The sequence below is a fragment of the Phalacrocorax carbo genome, chromosome 2, assembly GCF_963921805.1.
Source record: "Phalacrocorax carbo chromosome 2, bPhaCar2.1, whole genome shotgun sequence".
Taxonomy (NCBI): Eukaryota; Metazoa; Chordata; class Aves; order Suliformes; family Phalacrocoracidae; genus Phalacrocorax; species Phalacrocorax carbo.
This window is the reverse complement of record NC_087514.1, coordinates 46,669,269-46,691,414: the sequence shown is the minus strand read 5'-3', so window position 1 is coordinate 46,691,414 and position 22,146 is coordinate 46,669,269. Positions and strand designations below refer to the sequence as shown.

At 39.8% G+C, this 22,146-nt stretch overlaps 1 protein-coding gene across 4 annotated transcripts in view; it reads left to right on the top strand.

The window, feature by feature from the left end:
• SPIDR (scaffold protein involved in DNA repair) overlaps positions 1-22,146 on the top strand; it is a 210,085-nt gene that overhangs the window by 130,771 nt on the left and 57,168 nt on the right. For all 4 annotated transcript variants that reach the window (XM_064442752.1, XM_064442755.1, XM_064442754.1 and 1 more), the window contains exons 9-10: positions 7,608-7,818; positions 9,667-9,917. In XM_064442752.1, coding sequence (XP_064298822.1) covers positions 7,608-7,818; positions 9,667-9,917 — 462 coding nt within the window. The remainder of the gene's footprint in view (positions 1-7,607; positions 7,819-9,666; positions 9,918-22,146) is intronic.

Here is a 22,146-nt window from a genome sequence, read left to right as displayed (position 1 = left end):
CTAGATGCTTGTGGTTTTTTTCATAGTTTCCTCAAACATCTGTTGTTTACTGCTATAAGATAGAGTATGGGGTAGGTGGGCCTCTGATCTCACACCAGTACAGCCATTTTTGTTATCCCTAACATTCACCATGAGTTTTAATATGATGTCACTTTGCAGTTTGCTTGCTTCCCTTTTTTCACTTTTCAGAAAAACTCTGATACATCCTAGACTTTCTGGTGGCTCCAGCCATTCTCCCTCAGCCACCTCAAACTCTACGTGCAGTTTAGCACTGGAAGTGAGAATAAGTTGTCTGAGTAATGAGCTTGTGGCTAGTCAGGCACAAGTTGATATATGGGGTAAACACACAGATTGGAATTCTTTCATAACATCCTGATTATGAAAAGATAACCATGATATTTATATCTCCCCAGTTACTTGTAACACCCTCATACTCTGTGTGTGGGAGTGTTTTTGTTTTGTTATTAAAGCAAATTTCTCGTTTAATGCTTTACTGCGTGCAGGTTTTTTACCAATAGAACTTTAAATCTTTTAAAAATTGATTTGTGCCCAACTTATGCACTAGGTTTTAAAAAAGTACCAGCATCACAGTTGGAGTAGATTTTTAGCAAATTCTCTCAAAAGTATTTGCCCAGTGAGCTCAAGAGATTGTTTTCATGCCAGTTTGTGTGTAAGTGCAGCCTATGAGCGGAATTTTATGTTTGGTGATGCCAAAGGTTAAGCTTTGTCATGATAAATTGTGGTCCAGAATGCTAGAAATTTCAGGTGCTTTCTTTGTCGCTGAAGCAAGTGGCTGGAGAGCTTTGAGAAACTTCCCTACTTTCCAGTCTTGGTAAAGCCTGGTATTACAGTAATTTCCTGAAGGTGGATGAGATTTGCTTTGATATCTGTCTGTGCTTTCCTACATCAGAAGACCTGTACATCCTCTTCAGTTAGCACACGGTGCACCTCCCTGCAGAAGTGAGAGCACTGGGCGTGTGGTATAATAGTGCATAATGTTAACCACAAGCTTTTTTTAGCAGAGCTTTTCTTAAATGTGAAAATTTCCATACAACTTTTTTTCATGCTACAGGGCGTCACATTTCAAAAGGCAGTACTATGGCAAACCAGTGGTTAGTTTATATGATTAATTTGAAATTAGTAAAAACTGTTTGTGTGCAGTAATTTCTTGCTGGAGTGATTTCTTAGATTTACAAGTAATTTTGTTGAAAAGTACAATATTATTTTGCAGAAGGAGCTTATGCCACTATAGAGAAGATTTTTTTTTTCATTACTTGTGCTGTTTCACTAATTTCCATAGACTTTACTTTTCACTTAAGGTTGAGTGACAAATGGTAACAGATTAGGTTATAACAGTATATACATTTAATAGCTTTTCTCTGTGTGTTGTATTCATGGAATGAGTCCTCAAACAAAATATTTTTCCAATAGGGAAACAAAAGAAACATCTAGCTGTTCACAAATAAAAAATGCATCAAATTCTAGAAGGAGGTATTTTAGACATAGCTTGAGTAGCTTTTTGGTTTTGTATCTTCTGCAGAGCTGCTGTTCCAAGGTGCTGAAGCTACGTTTCTTTGGAAACCTGACCCTGTTGAGAACTGTATATTTGACATCTGTGACACTGGACAGTGGTCTAGATGGTTAATACTATTTCTTCATGGAAAAAAGTGTACAGTCGGCCTTGAGAACTTGTCCCCCAATAATCTGTTTCTTTGAATAAGATGATTGCAAAGAAGGAGATAACAGCTGATTTTTGTTTTCTGTCTTTGAGGTTGGGTCAGGGGAAGAAATTTTGCATTATGAAAGTGTGACCTCACAGACACAGTATTCATAAACATCATTCAAGCGATGGTAAATGATGCTGATGGAGGCTCACATGCAGGTTCTGAGGTTACTCACTGATGGATGAAAATTCTGTGTTTGGGCAATCTCTAGGCATGGCAGAAGGTAGATCTGTCCCAAATGGCTTTTCAATTTGGGCTACGTATTGGGAAGATAGTTATTGTCCTTGCGTGGTACATGGGCAGAGATCTGTCCGGACTTGGGAATTATATATTTTTTTTAAATTATTATCAGTATTGTGTTGCTCAGGCATTTCTTGGACACGTTACAGCTTTTCACAGGTAAAATACTGCAAATGGCATTCAACCCCTAGTGAGAAGCAGCATGAGCAACTTCCTTTATATTGGACAAAATAAGCAACTCCTGGGAAGTTAGAGATGGGTCCTGTATGGTGTTCCTATGGGGGATGATTCATCATGCTTCTGGGCAACAGAGTAAGGCTCTGGCATGCTTTTATCCTGCATGTACTACTGCTGTTCCACTTGGTGGGCATTAAACCTTTACGCAGAAATCATTGTTCTGAGACTTGAAATTAGCCTGTTTCATAATTACAGTGCATGTTGTAGGTCGTTGAAACATTAAGAGTGTTCAGTTAATGCAATGTACTCTTCAAAAAATGCTCTAGGCATTTTATACTTTGTCAAAGAAAAAAAAAGCACCCAATAAAGTACCCAGGGAGAGCAAACAAAAAAATATGTTCTCTAATTTAAAGTGATCCAGAGTCATCTCAAGTTCATGAACCAGCACCGCCGTTTGATGTCAGCAGAACTGAGCGGAAGCGTGTGGTTTGTGAGCTGCTGCCATAGAGTCACAACTTCTCGCTGGCTGAGCCTGTGGATGGGCTGCACGGGGCAGACCGCAGTGCAAACCTGCCGACTATCCGGCAGCAGGATTAAGGCCCTGCCTCAGGTTGAAACTTCACGTACTTTATACCATGCTGTGCTGTAAGTTTCTGCAGTGCTTCGTACCTCAAATGGTGATAGACCACAATTAACGGAGAAGTAGACAAGAACATCTCCTGCTTCTACTCTGCCAGATAGCCATTTCACCATAGGAGGGAGGAAGAGAAAAAGCAAGCTACGTCCTTGGAGAGAGAAGCAAGCTGCTGCTGGAAAAGAAAAAAAACATTATTGCCTCATGTTCCTTTAGCATGTGACCAGTTACAGCAATTGCTGATTGTCTACATACCAGGAAAAAAAATGCCCTGAAGTATAAAAAGTTCACAGTCTCTACTTCGGGTCATTACAAACAACCTTTCCTCTAAAGGCAGTTATTAAGGAAGCCGACTATTAATCCAACATTTAAATATATTTTGCTGAGCAAGAAGAAAATTGGAGAGTACAAAAGAGGGATTTTTTTAAGTCTGTAGTGAGCTTTATTTTCTTGCCATTGTCTCTATGTGATTTGCTGAATGAGATGATGTCTCTCACTCTTTGAAAATAAGCTTTTAAATGTAATGAAGCAGATAGAAAAGAAGACATTTAAGAGAGGTCACAGAAGATTTTAAATGCCCATTTAACACTTTATCTGTTAAGAGGATGCTACAGAGTGTACTCTGTATCCTGCAGGATAGGGCTACTTCTGGCTGTCTAGAATCTGCATCTGGAACAGAGAGAAAGTAGAGGTGGTCAGTTGTGGTGTCTCAGGCACAGGGGCAACACGAGCAGCTCAAGACTGCAGGGACTGCTTGGGGAAGATGGCCCCCCAGCTGTTCCAGTTTGACAGGCTTTCTTTGCACTACACTGTATCTTTCAAGAAGACAAAAAGAATTATGGCATGTGTGTATGTTTCTAACATGGTTGCCTTTGTTGCAGAGAGAACAGTATGAGCAATATACAGTGGCAATGCAGAGTTTTCTGCCATGATGATGACTGAAACTCTCATCCTGCAGAGCTTGAGCTGAGAGATACACTAGGAAGAATTTCTGGAAAAGGACAGAGTTTTTATTCAATTAAGTCATATTATACTAATAATTCTGTTCTTCATGTTGAAGAATATGTATATATATATAAACTTAGAAATTATATATATTCTATATCTTTATTATATATTATATAGAGATAATATACTTACACATATTATATATATGTATATATAAACATGAAACATTTCCATTTAGCCATTCACCTGTACACTAAATAGTGAGCTTATTACAAACGTTTTTCTTATTTCATAGAATGATAGAATCATTAATCTTGGAAAAGACCTGTAAGATCATCAAGTCCAACCGTCAACCCAACACCACCATGCCTCCTAAACCATGCCCTGAAGTGCCACGACTACATGTTTTTTGAACACCTCCAGCGATGGTGACTCAACCACTTCCCTGGGCAGCCTGTTCCAATCTGTGACAACCCTTTCAGTGAAGACATTTTACCTAATATCCAATCTAAACCTGCCCTCACGCAGCTTGAAGCCGTTTCCTCTTATTTTATCAGTTGTTTGTTACTTGGGAGAAGAGACCAACACCCACATCACTAATACCCCCTTTCAGGTCGTTGTAGAGAGCGATAAGGTCTCCCCTCAGCCTCCTCTTCTCCAGGCTAAACAACCCCAGTTCCCTCAGCTGCTCCTCATAAGACCTGCTCTCTAGACCCTTCACCAGCTTTGTTGCCCTTCTCTGGACACGCTCCAGCAACTCAGTATCCTTCTTGTACTGAGGAGCGCAAAACTGAACACAATATTCAAGGTGTGGCTTCACCAGTGCTGAGTCTAGGGGCACAATCACTGCCCTACTCCTGCTGGCCACACTATTCCTGATACAAGCCAGGATGCTGTTGGCCTTCTTGGCCACCTGGGCACACTGCTGGCTCATCTTCAGCCGGCTGTCAACCAACACCCCCAGACCCTTCTCTGCCAGGCAGCTTTCCAGCCACTCTTCCCCAAGCCTGTAGCGTTGCATGGGGTTGTTGTGATCCAAGTGCAGGACCCAGCACTTGGCCTTGTTAAACCTCATACAACTGACCTTGGCCCATCCATCCAGCCTGTGCAGGTCCCTCTGCAGCACTGCTCCTTTTTATTTCTTCTTGGGAGGAATCCGTCCATTGAGAAATAGGGAAGATTTAAGTAGACTGCTATGATTATTCCTCTGACCTAGCTGAAGAGTTATTGCTAAGTCAGTGGAGATCTATGCAGGTATAAAATAAATGATTCATTAAGTGTTCTTAGTGAACTAATTGCAGGTAAGGAATGGGGGGCTTCTCCTGAAAGTGTATGTATGTCCTTTTTTTGCTTTGTGGAAATGCCAAGTAGCCATTAATTTGTGCACTACCCATGTGAAGGTATGATGAAAACTGAGCCGAGAAAGCTCTTGGTGGTTATAAAAGTACTTGAGGCATGAAATGCATATATAGGCATAGCAAAACCATGGTACATGCAATTTGGGTATCAGTAAAACCTACCTGCCTAAAAAAAAAAAAAAAAAGCTGATCACATATCTGCACAGGAAAACAAAAATAAAACCATAAACCTCAGAGTTCCTGCGAATGATTTGCTACTAACGTCAGTATTTTTTTAGAGAATGAGATGATTTAGATCAAGCAAACATTCTTCTGACATTAGTGACGTAACAGTCTCGTGTACAGAGAGATTTCCTGTTTACTTTGGGTTTGAACACAGACGTCTGAAGAAAGTAGGTGCTAAAATTTTCGTTCCACATCTGCATATAAATACAGCCCAAACTGTTCTGAGATCTATAGCAAACTTTATATATATTTTCATTCTTCAGAAAAAAGGAGGTAGTGACAGTTTAAAAGTCTTATACGATCAGAGATGGTTTTGGTTTGCTGACAAAGCTAATTCCTCAGTTTGAATCCTGTAATGCAGAAAATTATCAGGGAATGTCGGTTTGGCAGCCTTGTGAGCGACTGTCATGCTCTTCTTACCTGGGACCTTTGTTAGCAAATTCACCTGGAGTCAAGGGACTGAGTGTCCCTTAGGGATGAACTACTGCTCACTTAGATCTGAAGAGTTTACAGATGGCAGTAAGGCATTGCGGTGAGGTTCAGTACTTAGTTTTATGCTGTAAATTTTCACAAATTTTCTATTTCAAATCATAACTTCAGTGATTGCAGATAGAAGCAATACATATTTTTTATAATTTGTGTGTATGATTCATAGTTTTAAGTGCAAGCTTAGTTTTAAATGTCTACTTTTTTCTAAAAGGCAGAGATCATCTTTGTGCTACATTATTTTCCTAATTATAAAAAACTGAGGACTATATTTAATAGCTTGCTGCAGCTCTTCCTATTCTTTTGAAAATATGTATGCATTAATTTCCATTTAGCTATCTACTCTGTAGAGAACGAAGGAAGCTGTTATGAAATACACCATGGTCAAAATCGTGTATGGACCAAGATCAGAAATAAGTATTATGGATTGAGATCAGAAATAAGTATTTGTTTGTTTTATTTGGTTTGGTTTTTTAACTTTGTATGGTTGCATTTTGAGTAATAATGAAAACCTGCTTCACCTCCATAATGTGACTGTTGAGCAGTCTGGAGACTGAAGTCCTGAAGTTCCTTCTGAACTCAGGTCAGCTCAGCGTTGCTGCCAAGGCAGGAGGCCTTGTGTTACTCCCAAGCAATACAAATCTAATAGTAGAAAAACACAGCCTGCAATAAAGTCACTAAGTGAATTTTGTTTCTGTTTTGATGGTGTCTAGAAAATGAGATTACGGATTGTTTTTGTTAGCTGACTTCATTAGATTTTTATCCTGTGAGTATAAAAAGCGTATTTCTGAATGTATGCATGTGATACCAGCATATGAAAAAATCCCAACATTGAGACATGCTTTGGCATTAAATTATTGTGTGTTTAGAGATTCTGCAACTGTTACATTAATCTCGTAGGTGAGAAAGTACTGTATGTGAAGCTGTTATTGTCACTAGAAACCAAAACTGGGTCTTGGAGAGCACATTTATCACAGAATCACAGAATGGCAGGGCTTGGAAGGGACCTCTGGAGATCATCTTGTCCAACCCCCCTGCTTGAGCAGGGGGCACAGGAACACGTCCAGGTGGGTTTTGAATGTCTCCAGGGAAGGAGACTCCACAACCTCCCTGGGCAGCCTGTTCCACTGCTCTGTCACACTCACAGGAAAGAAGTTTTTTTCTCATGTTTAGCTGGAACTTCCTGTGTTCCAACTGGTGCCACACAGGCAAAGTAGTATGTGGGATATCATAGGAAAAGCATAAGATTTTGCTTTTAGAAGAAGAGAGGAGAAAGAGTGGAAGGAACAGCTTGCTGCTGGCTGCAGTGAGAATGAATTAGGGTCAGTGGGAAACACCAGAGAGGGATGTCCTGGTCTGTGAGGGTCAGGCTGGGTCCAGCAGAGCCAGTGCTCTGACTTAACACAGAGCAGGTTTAATAATCTTCCATTCATGGCTTTTACGTCAGTAATGGTATGCAGGGATTCCTGGTGCTCATTGCACTTCGCTGACAACTTGAAGACACTGGGTAGCATTTGTGTGAAGCCAGATGGGGTTCACGGGGCTCCTCAGCTCGGCAGGCTCCCATTGTAAGTTGTCCCTGGATGCAGTGGAACTCTACTTGCTCAGGGCTATGCTTGAGCTAATAGGGCTGATCCAAGCTGAAGGTGTCTATGGGGTGGTTTATTTGCAATTTGGATAACATATGTTTGAGTGTTTTAGTGGGAATTACAGGAAAAAGGGAGAGAAATACAACACAACCACGTTTTAAAATAGTGCTTATTGGTAGTTTAACTTGTAATGGATTTGATGCCAGTTAAACTATTTTTTTTCCAGGCAAAAACTGCTTCTCAAAAACGCAGATGTTCCTGTTATCATGAATACGTATTTTAGTCAGAAGGTGCTACTCAGTGAACATTCAGAAACAAAAGAGAAGACATACAGTCTTACAAAAATGCTTATCAGGAAGAATATTATATCTTTGGCACAGACATTCAGACTAGATGACCTTGATGATGAGTTACACCAGGAATCTTCAGATAATCAGGTAAGGTCCATTTCATTCACAGTTCAGCACTTGGTAAGAAGTTGGTGAGCAGATGTTTGGAAATCATAACAAAAACAAAAATTCTAAATTACTGACCTGTTCAGTTTCCCCTTTCATTTAGCCAAGGCTGAATAATATGCAGTGTTTATTTTAATAATATTTTCTTAGCAGAGGCTTTTGGCCCATCCAGATGCTGAACTGCTGTGAGGTTATTTTGCTGAAGTCGCACTACTGTGCTAAATAATAACTGCAGCTTGGTTTTTCATTGATTTTTCTCTTACTCTGTATAGTTGAATAGCTAAGCTTTATCTGAAATAAAATCTGTTTTCTGCTAACTCACTCAGGATAGTATTTTAAATAGACATTCCCTTTTCCCACTCCTATTTCTGAAGTAATTTCCCAATTGATCCTATCCTTTCTTTAAATAATCAGTTGGCAACACAACCCCCTTTCCCGCCCCTTCAATTTGTTTGCTTTCCTATTTTGTCTTTGTTTATATTAAAATGACTACTGACTATGCATGTCTCTAGCTGTGGTTGTACAAGCTGAGGTATTTTAAGGGATCTGGTTTTCTGATAGTCTGTGCCAGCACTTTCTGAAAGTAAGGCTTTTGTAGAGGCTTTATACTGGCCACCCAAAATCATTCTTAATACTTTATATTTGAGAATTTTGGCCCTAAAAGTTTGATGAACAGCACCAAGTGTCAACATGTTGTATTTGCTGTATATATAATTGCCATTATAGGCCAGGGAATGAAAAAGTTACATAAGTCCTAATCTCCTTTCTTGCTTCAGCTCTACCTAGTAAGAAGCTTCTACTGTGGTATTCGAAAACCAGAATAATTTACTTGTTCCCCTCACAGTTCCTCACAACAAAACCACTTCATTTAAAACTCAGTAGGCAAGTTTTATTGCAACTGCTTTGTAGACAAGGGGTAGTGTTGTACCACAATTTTCTTTTAAATACTGCAAAATCTCCTTCTCTACTGGTGAGTAATACTTACGGCACAGTCTGTAATACTCTGAAAACCTTTCTTGGCACCCAGCTTTCTATAAAAACAGGTTTCATTGTGAAAATAGAAATTTGGCTTGTGCTGGGAAGGACCCTATATATATAGACCATGTTAGTCTATACTTGCATATAATTTTTAGTATAAGAGATTTATTTTTTAATTAAAATTAATAAAAGTACTCTTTTAGATTAAGGCAAAACATAGCATCATTTTATTAATAAAATTTATTGTGAAAATTTGGAAGACTATTAAAATATGTTTTGGAACTCATGAAAGAATAAGGTTTGTGCTTCTAAAGTTTTATACTTTTCATCTAATTCTTCTACATTAAAACATTTCACATTGAACTGTGTAAGTCTGAGGTCTAACTTACTATTCTATAAAACTAGACACCTGTTCATTTTCAACCTAGTCTGAAAGTCTGGAAGCATTCAAGATGGATTTTGCCTCTTTCTTACAAGAGAAAGGAAAAGAGGAAGGAAAGTACATCAAAGAAGTAAAAATGAAACTCAGTTCAAGGACAAGAATCATAAATAGTAATATCAACTTTGTTTTCCTGCTGGTGGCACCCTCATCTCTCATGGATTGATTTAGCTCAGTCCAGAGTACCAGTTAAATACAGGAGAGCACTGTGTGCTCAGCTCTCCTGATTGTTCATTAAAAATCCACAATAAATACTGGCCATTAGTCTCAAAGTTAGTTTAGGTGCAGTAAGTATTTTGAAACTGATTTTGCACTTCTTGCAGTGATTTTTCATGCTGAAGTTTTTACTCTTTAGCACTACGTTTTTTCAAGGTCCTGTGAAATGCTTCTGTTAATGGGTTTTCCTTCACCAGGTTGCTTGTGGTCCACACATCCATAAAAACTGTGATTCGAAACATCATGCCTTAGCGCAGAGTGCTGTTAATGATTCTCTGCTTGAAATGGTGGAAAGCCAGGGAGCAGTGGGATGGAGAGAAGCGCAGGTACGAGTTGTTATCCAAAGGGTGTACTGTTTGCCTGCAAGAGAAGGTTACAGAAGTCACGTCCAAGGAAACAAGCCTCTTTGTGCAACACCCACCATAAATTCAGATCCACCAAATGTTAGGTGAGTAGAAAGATGCATGGGAATTTTCCTGTTGAGGCTGTGATACACGAGAAACCGAAGAGGAGTGAGTTCAGAAATGTCATTCATAGTCGTCAGCTTGCAGCATGCTCAGCAAGGCGCAGGGCTTTTGATGGAAGTGGTGTAGTTTTTTAACGGGTAAAGTGTGACACAGAAGTAGTCCTGCCCAGAGGCGGGAAGGATCTGTCTATAGTTCATGTCATCAACAGGTGACAGGAAGATTGAAAATGAATTAATGGGAAGTTAATTTAAAACCAGTGATGATCATTGGCATCTTATACTCTTCTTGAATTTTACAGACAACTGTTACTTTCCATTTACCTATTTCAGTCTCCAGTATGGTCTGCTAGTAAGTTGTGCTCATAAAGTGGTCTTTTGAAACAAAAATGAAATACATAGAGAGGTGGAGAAATGAAAGGTTTTTCTAAAATGGGAATTTTGCAAAGGTGTCATTAGAGAAACATAGGTGTGCACGTGCAAACTTCCTTTGTGAAGCCACTGGAAAAAGCTCCTGTTGACTTCTGGAGATCTGGACATCACAGCAGTTCAACTCCTCTGCAGTAAAAAGTGATCTGGTGTCAAAATATTAACACCAGTACAGAAATCTTATATGTAAAACCTATGGAGCATACAGCTTTAGAACAGTGGTTTTAGCCTCTTCTGGTTTAGTCTTTGCATCCTAACACTGGTCTGTCTTTGGTGTAGGGCATCAAGAATGGGACCTTGTTTTCTTAAGTACAAAAGATATGCCAGACACAGTTTTCCTTTCTGATGGGTATTAAACTGTTGAGTCCTTTCCTTCTGCTTTAGGTCTCAAGGTTTGAGACCAAAGACTGATTTCAAAGCCTTTCTCAGCAGCTCTGGATCTGAGATCACTGTGTCTATTATTGAATTTCCTTCCTTTGGTTTTGCACTAACTTTTGGTTCATGCTGGCTTAAAATTTTAAAAAGTAAGATACATTTGATTTTGTTTTTACTCAGGAAGCTTGTTAAAGTGGGTTACAGTGGCAGAGCTTATATAAAACCTCTAAGTTCAGCCTTTCTGAACATTAGGAGATCTATCTTTCTGCAGAGTTTAGGACCTGAATGGAAATGTGCCAGTGGTTTAAAAGGTCCCATTGAGAACTCACCAGATATAATTTGCAATAGGCTTTGAAGGGATTCTTCAAAGGTTTGAAGAATTTGAGTTCCTCTAAGCCACCCTGCTGGTGGGTAGTAGCACGCTCAAAGGTCCTTCTTCCTGAGCTTTTGAAATACTGGAATTCTCCCACTTCTTGCAACCTTGTAAGCCACCGTATAATTTACAGCACTCATTGATCAACAAAATTCCTCCAGGAGGAATTTAGGAAGATTGTTCTTTCCTAAAATACAAACTCGGTCATCACCCACAGGAAATTAATTATCAACAGCATTGTCCCCAATATTTTTTGAAAGCTCCGTTACCTATAATAGATTGACTTTAGCTTGCATTATTTTTACAGAAATAATTGGTACATCTTGTTGTGTGAACTTATTGCTTTATATTTAATTAATTCTTGCTATAACATACATTTTTTTAAAAAAGTGAAAGGAACAGTACTTTACCAGCCCTACATCAATATGTGATTTTAAGGACAGTATTGCTCCATGTAGATTTTCTTCCAGAGGGCTACATTTGATCAACAGTCAGGGTAGCTGACAGTCCGTTATTCAAGCTGATTTTTAACAATTCTAGCAGAGTCCAAATGATAATACCGTCACCATATTTCCATTCCAACTTTTAACCAAAAGTATACTTGACTTGCAATCACAAAATTTGAGGGTAGTTAACCTTCCTGAGCCCACATCTTTCACAGGAACAGGATGTAAGAAAACAGAAATTTCAGATTGCACTTCTTCTGTCAAACTTGAAATAGAAATAAAATGAAAAATGAGAGGCCTTTGCTTCTGAGTACATGCTGTAGCTGGGTGTTCTCACATGCAGTTGTTCAACTGACCTCTAGGAAGTTCCTCAAATTTTATAGATGTCCCAGCTCAGAAAAGAGTTTGGTGGTTGTCATTTGCAGCGATCAGGCTGTCTTTTGGGTCCTGAAGAGAAGAATCAACCCACTTTCTCTTTTACAAAGAAGAGAATGAACACTTCTTTTAAAGGCTGAGGAACAGAAAACACCTCATACTGTTTTATCAGCTGCTGTTTCCATGGCTGATAACCATCCACATGAGACTTTTCTCCTCTATCAAACATGTCTGTGTCTGTCACCTGATAGTGAGCAAAAGGGTCCAACGCCCTCTGGCAGTCCTTTGAACCAACTGATGGCTCATTCTTTTGTAATTAAAGAATCCTCTTTTTTCTTTGTAACTTCTTTTTGTAAAGTAAAACTACCATGAAAGCAATATTTGTATTTTATGAGGCAAGATGAGTTAGATAATTAATTGTTTTGTAAACAAAAGTTTCTAATTAGATATCAAGGTAGATGAATAGTTAATTGATTTGTATTTTAGGCTGTTTTATTGTATATCTTCTTTTGTATCACTCCACAATAACCTAGATGGTGTTGCCACAGGGAAGCATAAAAAACACAGTAAGCTGAAAAGAGGCATGAAATTAAATGTGGAGCAGGGGAAGTAATGCATTTAGTTCAAGGCATCCAGTGTCTAGAAAGAGACTGGCAAATTGTGGTAGAAACTTCTGTTTTCATCATAAGGAAATGGATTAATTTAATTGGTTAAAACTAACACAGGTAAAGCATAGAAAATACGGTAGCGCCTATATGCATCTAGCTTTTTATTGTTCATAAATACACATATATAGAATACGGCCTTTTACTGATAGACAAATGGATATGTCTGATGGGTTTAAGTCTGTTTAGCTGAAGTATCTGAAGCATTTTCTGAGGACTCTGAGAAATCATTACAGAGAGTGAGATGTTCTCTGGCTTCTGTCATACATAAATTGGTCCCATGTTCCCTGCATTAATGTCGAATCATTTGCCTTCCCCCCCTGTAATTAACTGCTCTTGCAAATGGACTTTTAATGCTGAAGGAGCTTCGGGGGGGGGGGGGGGGGGCGGGGGTGAGGAGAAGAAAATATGATGCGCCGTGACTGTCTGCCCATTTCCAGCATTCCTGACATACTTTTTGCTGCCTTTTCCCCTCTGATGAGAGAGATACTTTTGCTAATGACACAACACATGTTTGTCTAAACCCGATTATTTTGACTCTTTTTGAAAAAGGCCTGGTTTACACGTATGAGGATCCCAAAGAGACTCCTGTCAACCTGAGGAGCTCACTGGCGCTGAGGTGTCTGACTCACTGTGTCGGCCTTGTACTTTGTGTTCCTGGGATAAAGCAGTGTATAATTTGGATTTTGCTCTTGCCAGTATCTGTTTGTTTTGAGCGGGCCACGTGAGTTCAGTAAAAAATAGAGCTGGTCAGTTTTATGCCTTAAAGGACAGGGCTGGTTGTGTGGTAGTTGGTGAAACTAAAATAGATGAATTTTTAGGACTATTAGGCAGTTAAACTGGTCAGAGCACTCAAAAGATTTGGGTGAGGAGGCTGGACTGAAAAGGGAGTTGTCTATTAAGGAAAAGCTAACCACTGCTAACATAAAACAATGCTAGCCAAAGCTGTGAATCCACGTTTTAAAATCTTCGTGGGTGACTAGAGAAATTTTCCATTCGCTTCTCTTGGTGTATGTTTTGACCTACTTCCTACCTGAATGTTAGCACTCCAGCCTGCTATAAGTTTCTATTCCAAGAACAAAAGAAAGACAGTACATTTACATTAAAAAATAATGTGATCTGCCTCTATGCACTAGTCACCAATAGTTCTTTTGGTTTTGCTCTTTATTTTGTTTTCAGTTTGCCAGATCTTAGAGAAGTGGAAAGGCCTGCTACCATGCAAGCAGGACCCTCAGGGAGCAAAATATTTAGAAGAGCCAAGGATTTGAGTGGCTGGAAGAAGTAGAACTATGGGGAAAGTCACATTTCTCTTTCTCAGCAGACCCCCAGAAACCTCATAGTTGCTGGGATTCATTATGCTCTAGCAAGTTGTTGCATGTTTCTGAGTAGTCTATTCCTGTGTAATTCTGTGTAAAACGGTTTTATTAGCAGGTGGTAATTGTGTAAAACTAATTCATTTCAAAGTTGGATTTCCTTTTTTCCTCTTTTTCTTCATCTAATGATCTTTGCTGTTTATCTTAACACAAATCTAGTCAATGGGTTAACCTGTCTGGCAGCATGCAAACTAAAAATTGAGTGTTGAGCACTGCAACTAGCATTCCAGGTAGTTGGATTAATACATTGAAAAGTCACCCTTCTGACATGGAAAACTTAGGTTAAAATTTATAAAGCGTATTGAAACAAACAACAAAAAAAACACCCCAAAACCCTGGAGGTCATCTTATTTGAAAAGAGCCCAGCTTGGAAAGGACTGTCATGAAAGATCCATGTTCACAGATGGTAACATCTGTCAGAATGTTTTTTGTGGCTGACTTAAATCTGTTTACAGCATTCCATTTGTTTTTTGTGTGTGTTTTTTCAACAAAATGTTTTAAATGGAATGGTCATAAATGCAAGTTTTTAAAAATTACATTATGTTTCTGGGATGTGATTTTTCAAGTGGGAAATAAACAGGAAATAGGTAACTGAAGTGCAGTAGAGTACTTATTAAGCTAGAAGTTTTCTCTGATTTCCCCTTTTCAGATCCTACTCAGAAGTGAAGATACGTGCTTTTAATATTCTTGCAAAGCCATCTAATTGCTATTTGACAGACTTGTAATAGTTCTCCTAACAGCTGTGGTTCAAGGTCTAGTAACCTGTTTCTGCTTTGAAGTGTCTCTTTTTTTTTTTTTTTTTCATTCACAGTTAAGACTCCTCACACTTGGCTTATTCCCTTTTGCCTCCACCCTGCTCTATTTGTAATTCTGAAACTGGAACCACCAAAACAGAATAAGGACAAAAGACTGTTGGAAAAACAGCTTTGGTATTACATTGTCCAGCTGAGACATTAAATTGTATTATACATTTAACACTGTAGCTTCCCTGTGCTGTTGCCCAGATAGCCCTGAAAGTCTGTTTTCCCTGCTGCTGGATGCTGCAGACGGATAGATGGAACTTGGGCTTCTTCCAGTGCCACTGTAGTACAACAATTCGTTAATTTGACATTACCGTTTATTTTTCGGTGCTAAATATTTACATAATCTTATTCTGTCCAAGGGCAAGGTGAAAGCACTGTTATCTGATATACTCTGTACAAAGAAAAAAAAGGACCCTCAACATACATCACTGGTTTTTGGCCTTGCACTGGCAATAGGCGATTAAACAGTTTGCCATTGTTCTAAAACATGTCAAGCAAGGCAGTGGTAAAAGCTACTGATACAGAAAAGAGTCTCAAGAAGAGTAGCCAGCATAGACCACATGTGTGACAAGGTTTCAGTCTCTTTGGAAAGCAAATGGGCAGGAACAGGTATCACAGATGGCCACCACTGTGTGTGCAGGCTCCCAAAAAGGAGACACTGGTTGTCTGTCTCTGTATTTCCTCCATACTCAAGAGCTTAAACTGATCACTAAAGCACCCATATGTTCACAGAAGATAGTCTCACACACCTCCACCCCAAGCCTTTTGTTGGTCAAGAAAGAGGAGTAGCTCTTCTTCCCCATGTATTCCCCATGATAGAGAAATTGCAGAGATATGTAAATAATATAGAGGGACAGATAAATGATATGGAAGCATCATTATGTAGAGTTGCTTACTCACCATTTACCTTTTAACCATACCTTTTCACACCTCCCACATCTGATGATTGCATACAGGGCTTTAGAAAGCTGGAGAAGCTTTATTGCATCTGAACACCTCATTTCCCGCTGCTGTCTGTTTTATGGCTGTATCCACCCCAACTGATTGTTCTCAAGTGAATACGTAAATGGGGGGAATGGGAAGAGTGATGTGGTCCCCTGTATGTTATCCTGTAGTGGAGACCATTCTAGGGAGTAGAAAGCTAACAATTTGAAAAGGTGATTTTCCAGCCCTAGAGCTACAGTCAAGGTACGTGCTGTTGTACGTTGTCTGGTTTAAACCAGGAAGAGTAATTTTCCAGCACCTGTTACTTGCCAAGAATTATTCTAAGATAGCCTATGTAAAAGGTATGGGATCTTTCCCTTGGTTTTGACCTTTCTTCCCCTTGAATTTTTGTATCTCTGAAGATAATGTGGCTGACAGAACTGAGAGCAGAAATCCTCCATGTGTGTTTTACACCTCTACCTTTCACTGACTACATGACTTAAGTCCTGACCTGGAGGAAGTGTTAAAGTCATGCTGGAGCTCTCTGAAACTTTTATAAAAGCTAGATTGTGTCTCCAGGATTTGTTTTCCTACTACCATGGTACAGAAGGCAAGGACCGTGAGTAGTGATAAATGTTAGAAATGCCTACGCATACACACACTGAGCTAACAGTTGGGAGAGAAATTTAACTACACAAATATTGCTTGTAATTTCTGTGCAACTTGGGCAGGTAAACACTCTTTGTAGGCACAGCCGTAAGTATCTGCGTAGATCAGCAGACATACAAAGATAGATTTAATACAACAGCAGGTTTTCGAAAAGGAAGATTCTTAGAAATAACTTTTTGCATCAGCTTTGTAAAAGCTTCTGTTTGCATATAACAAATCAATACCCCTTGGAAAGGAGTTGCGAACATACTCTTACTCTTTTGGGGAAGAAGCTCTTTTTTTCCAAGGAGTATAGGATCAGGAATACACTCTTCTAGATGGTTTTAAAATTATGGGCACACTTTAGTAATTAAGACAAGACAGACTTTGAAAGGGACAGTATTGCTGGGACATAGGCCTGTCGATCTGTAGAAGCTTTTATACACTTTCTTTTATAGAATGCAAAAGATTAAGATACAGCAAACAATATGAATAAAATTGAGCTCCTCAGAGATGACAATCTTAGTTCTTTTAGTAAGCATTGTGATTTAAAATTGATATGTAACTTATAAATGCACTTAACTAAGTTATCTTATGCTGACGTGCCAGTCCTGAATGGCTGCAGTGCCTGCTGGGTTGTTCCATTTCTCACAGCCAGTGGCAGTCAGCAACATCACACTGAGTAGGGATCAGCTACAGGCTGTGCTGAAGTCCTCAAACTCGTTTCAGTTAATGCCTCACCCCGCTCTTTGGCTAAAGCGGGCTTCACAGGGTTTGGAGAAGAACATGCTCCTCAAATGAGCATCAAGTGATGAGGCAAAGGCCTGGGATGAACTTACTGTGTACTATGCTTCACAGTATAAGGACTCGGGTGGAATGGCAGTTAAGAGAGATTTAGTTATTTTTGTAATTTTAGTCCTACACTAAGAAAAGAGGAAATTACTCACCTGATACATACTGCCTGATGTATGTTTGAAATGTTTTTGTAACTCACTGAATTTAGATACTTGTTTTGAGGCCTGTGTTTGGCTGCAGTGTGAGCTCCTCTGGACAACCTGGTGTACAAGTGCTCTAAGGCTAGGACTGAATGTAAAATACGTAACTGAGAGTTGTCACATTTAAATGGACCAAGAATGATGTAATGAAAGTACAGAGTAAAATTTTTGGTCATGTTTGTGCTGTGGGCTGTGTTTCATTCAATATCACATGATAACAGGATTTTATACGTATTTTGAAAATTATTTCTCTTTATCAGTGGTTGCCCAACCCTGGCACTGTTTTGGTGGTATGCGAGTCATTGAGAAGGATCTCACAGAAGCAGCTCCAGATTCTGCCCTTCTGGAGGTGCTAATCTGAGCCATCAGGCAGCTACCACCAGCCAACTGTAAATATCTTTGTGCAGCTGCTTACTCCAGCTCAGAGGCGCTTACTGATCTGTGCAACTAGAGGGGCAAGGGCTAAATCTGAAAGCTGACTTCATATGGCCACCTGAGAGTGGGGTGAGGGTATTGATTGCTCCCAGTAGCCTTCCTTGTGTCTGCAGCAGTGGAAGGAAGGAAGCAAAGATGGAAGTGAAAGCAGCAGGCAGGCTCTCCCTGGCTTTGTGCTGGGTTCTCTGCCCAGGAAGTTGTTGTCCGCTGTCTTTCATGTACACACGAATGTAGATGGCCGGGAGGAGCAAAGTTCCAGTGCAAGATACAGTGAAGTCTCTACAACGTTTCTACTTTCCATGCATTTGTGATGCCATTTGACACTTGGAACATGTGCTGTCACTGCAAGATCTTGTCTTGTCTTCTCCGGTACAGCATCATCATCCTTACCTAAGAAGATGGCTTTAAGGAAATTATTATAAAAGTATAAAATCATTCCACATTTCTCAGTGGTTTCCCAACTATTTTAGACGAATGGCAACAACATACTTCAAAGCGCCTGCCTGGCAGGTGGGGTACAGTCCCTTCCGCAGCTGTGCAGCCATGGTCCCAATTCAGCATGTGCTGCAGGAACTCCACCAGCAAGGCGATGTTCACTTCTGTTTCTGAGTGAGTGAACAGGGGAGCTGCGAGGAACACACCATTAGTGAGGTGGGATAAGAGATTGCACTGGATTCACAGCTTCAGAGACGTGGGAAGTGTAGCTGGGATCATGGAAGTAGAGTCCCAGGTGAGGGAGTCTGTGGTAGGTCATGAGAGAAGGAAGTCGTGCGTGGAGCTGAGGTCCTCGTAAGAGGGCTATGAGGGCGGCCATAAGGTGTTAAAATACTATTTTGTGCGAGTTACATTTCTGTCTGCCCATTAGTTTCCCTTAAACCTCCGTAGTTCCTGGTATGGATTTCTGCTCTTTCCCCTGTCTCTGAACAAATGCCAAAATTTTTAAGTTCTGTTTGACATGAGGAAGAATGTGCAAGGAAGTTAATTTGATTGGAAGAACAAGTTATGTCACATCTTCAATATAGAGCTATAAATTAACTGAGCATAGTAACATAATGTAAATAGGAAGTGGAAGAGCTTGTTAAGAAAAACATTCAGTGCCTAATCTTTGCAAAGCCTTTAAAAAGGTTTCGAATTTCCTTATTTCTAATTGTAAGTGTGTATTTCCTTCTCAAGGAAGCTGAAAACTGCCAAAACTTTCTTGCTGCAGCCTGGGTGGTTTAGTCATGATTAAAAATATCTGTGATAGGAGCTCATCTATACCTTGGTGTTTCTGTGTATCTGAGTCATCATCCATATTTGGATGGCCAGGGTTTGGGGGAGAATTGTAGCAATAACATCCTGAGAAAACAGGCACTTGAAGTGGATGCCTCAGCAGTCCACAGGAAAATCGGTGGCTCTCGGAATGTTTGCACTTCAACAGTGTAAGTGGGGAGGGACTCTGCTAAGGTCATGGATTTGTAAGAAATAAGTTTTAAATCAGCTTATATGCACCAAGTAGGCGGGGGAGAACTCAAAGCAAAAAGAGGTGCTACCTCTAATTTGGAGGTCATAACTTCAGCAAATCAACAAACTGCAGTTGGCTAATTTATTTTTAAATGCCGCGAAGGGTTGCGCCGTGTTGGAAAACATCTGTATGTTAGATTTAAGAACCTCCTGGATAGCCAAATAGGTTATATTTTAACCTTCGTTTGATCTCCATTAAATATGTGGAAGCTGGATTTGGGGGTGACCGACATGGCTGCAGTTGCTGTTTGGGTAGTGCAAATCAGAGGAAATAAAAAAAATAACGCATTGGACAAACTCATGAGGATGAAGAATCATGATACTTGGAAGTAAGAATTTTTTTAAAATGCACTTTTGAGTATTTGTGAGCTTTTTGGGTGAAGAACCCAAAATTTCATCAGCCTCATGTGAAAATGGAAAAGGAAAAACACTGGTTATGGTTCTTATTTACTGGTGGGACTTCAGAAGCTGCGGTTTTAAGATACACATCCACTATTTTGAAATGGAAAATAAATCTGAAAACAGGCAATACTGTTATATGCTTTATGTGCTTCTAAAAGAAGGGTCCCCTTTTTCCCGTAAGGTGGGCTAATGTTCAGACAATGCTGGCTTGTGGCAGTTGTTAGGAGGCAGCAAACATGGAACTGGGAGGAATTGTGTTCAGCCTAGTGGGGTGGATAGCAAGCCAGCGTGCCTGGCCTCCCAGCAAAGACCTGAAAGTTAGTTGCTGTCTGAGGTCACCTCTGAAGAAATGCATAGAAACAGAGTGACAAAGTAACTGTTTTCGGGACAAAACTATTTAAAAATAACAGATAAAGAGTCTGGTAGTCAAAGAATAATAAGAGAGAGTGTGTGTGTGTGTGTGTGTGTGTGTGTATATGCAGCATGGTTGAATAAAAATTGCTGAGTGTTGTAGCACTTCAGTATCCTCATGTTTCTGTCTGAATTTGTAACCCTGGAGTTGCATGCATCCTCTCTTTCATTAAATTGATTTTTTTCCCTTTTCTGTACACATACTGGATAAATCAGAGTCTCTTTCTTTTTTCTGCAATTTTGGTTTATATTTGGCACAATGAAAATATAAATCCTGTAGTGAGTTTTGAGAGTGGACAGAAGTCTGAAGGATGAAGAGCTGTTTCTCTGCCCCGTGCATGTCAGTGCATCGCTGCATGCATTATTTATTGTAACTGAATTCATAACAGCAGTGCAGCAAAGCAAAGTAATATTACAGCAAAACACAGTAATATATTGTAAGAATTGGGCTGTGTTCAGCTTCAGCATGGACTGACATTTTTATGCCCAGAGGTCAGTCCCTTGGTTGATAGATATTTCCTTCCTTTATCTGAGCCGTCACTAAAAGCTCAGGGCTCCGGGTTGCGGGAGGATTTGCTGAGCGAGCCGGGCGGCCACGTGGTTTGTCTCTTCCCCTGCGTCCCCCATGCTCAGTGTGTCTCTGCACACCCTGTTCGGTAAACAAACTTCGGAGAACCAGAGCGAGCTGGTTCAGAGCAGCCAGTTCATTCACACAGACCACTTGGAAAGTGATGCCTTTGCGCAGCCTTGACGTACGGGCTGAGGGAAGTGGAGAAGTTAGTATTTATGTTTTCATTAATGCTTTTTATAGCTGCGAGCCAGCTGTAGCTAGTTAGCATTAGCCTAGGACATCTATTAGCGTGCAGACCTCTTACGCAGGATAAAGGGCTTCTGATGGAAACAGAGTTGTTACTCATGGTACTCATGGCTGTGTGTTTACATGAAGGCTGTTTGTGCTGACATAGGATATATATATTAGAACAGCATGCACCTTTTTAATGAACAAATTTCCCAGGATTCAAGAGGATTTTGTGTAAAAACTTTTAGTGTAGCAAATCATAAGATTTGCATCTTTAAATGGCTTATTGCTTGATTAAAAGCTATTCTTTTTTAATAATGCTTTGCAGCTACGCAGTTACAAAAAGTATTTTCTGTTTAGCTCTTAGGATGAGTCGGGAATAAGCAGTATTCCTGCAAGTCTTGAATACACCAGTTTGGACTGCTAAATTTTTTGCTATGAGTGATGTAAGTGGCTGGCAGTAGCACAGGATTAATTGGACCTAAGGGTTTGGCCCAGACGAATTGATGGCTCAGCTATCCTCCTCTGGTTTCTCCCAGTTCTTGCTTTTTCTTTTTTCCCCCCCTCTTCTTCTGGAAGATAGTTAGTCAGAAGGGTATTTAAAAATAAATAACAAAAGCAACTGCAAAACAGAGAATTAGGAAGGCACAAGAAGTGCTGTTTTTAGAGCTCCAGTATGACAAGCACCATGATCTCTGCTATTTGCGTCAATACACTTTCCTTTCCTGGTCAGTCAGTGTTCCCCAAACAATTCTGACAGCTCCGCTTGTCCAGGCAAGGACAGAAGCACCTAAAGAAGTAGGAAATTTTGTCTATCCTCTGCTTTGCATTTCTGTAGAAGGTGTGGAATGAGTTTGCTGCTTTCTTGCACCTAATTTAGTCATTTTAATAGTTAAAGCTTTGGAATGGAATGGAAACTTTCAGGACTTGCTTCCCTCTCAAGTTTTCTTCTCCTGAGGAAAGTAAATTGTACTGAAGACCATCATTGCTATTTCTCTTATTCCTGGGTCTTTTGCCTCTACTTGCAGTGTGTTTTACAGAGACTAGAAAGATTCCTGAGCCATTGTAAAACAGTCTCAGCATGAATTTCCATTCCTCTTATCTTTGTCACAGTCCCACTGATTGTCAGTGATGAACTCTTCAAGCTTCAAAAAGTTAATAGTAAAAAGCTTTAGTTTGCCTTGTTAAGCCTAGCCTCCTCATGAAAATGTTGATTACATCAGTCATCATCATGTCAGAATTATACCATTATGGTTCA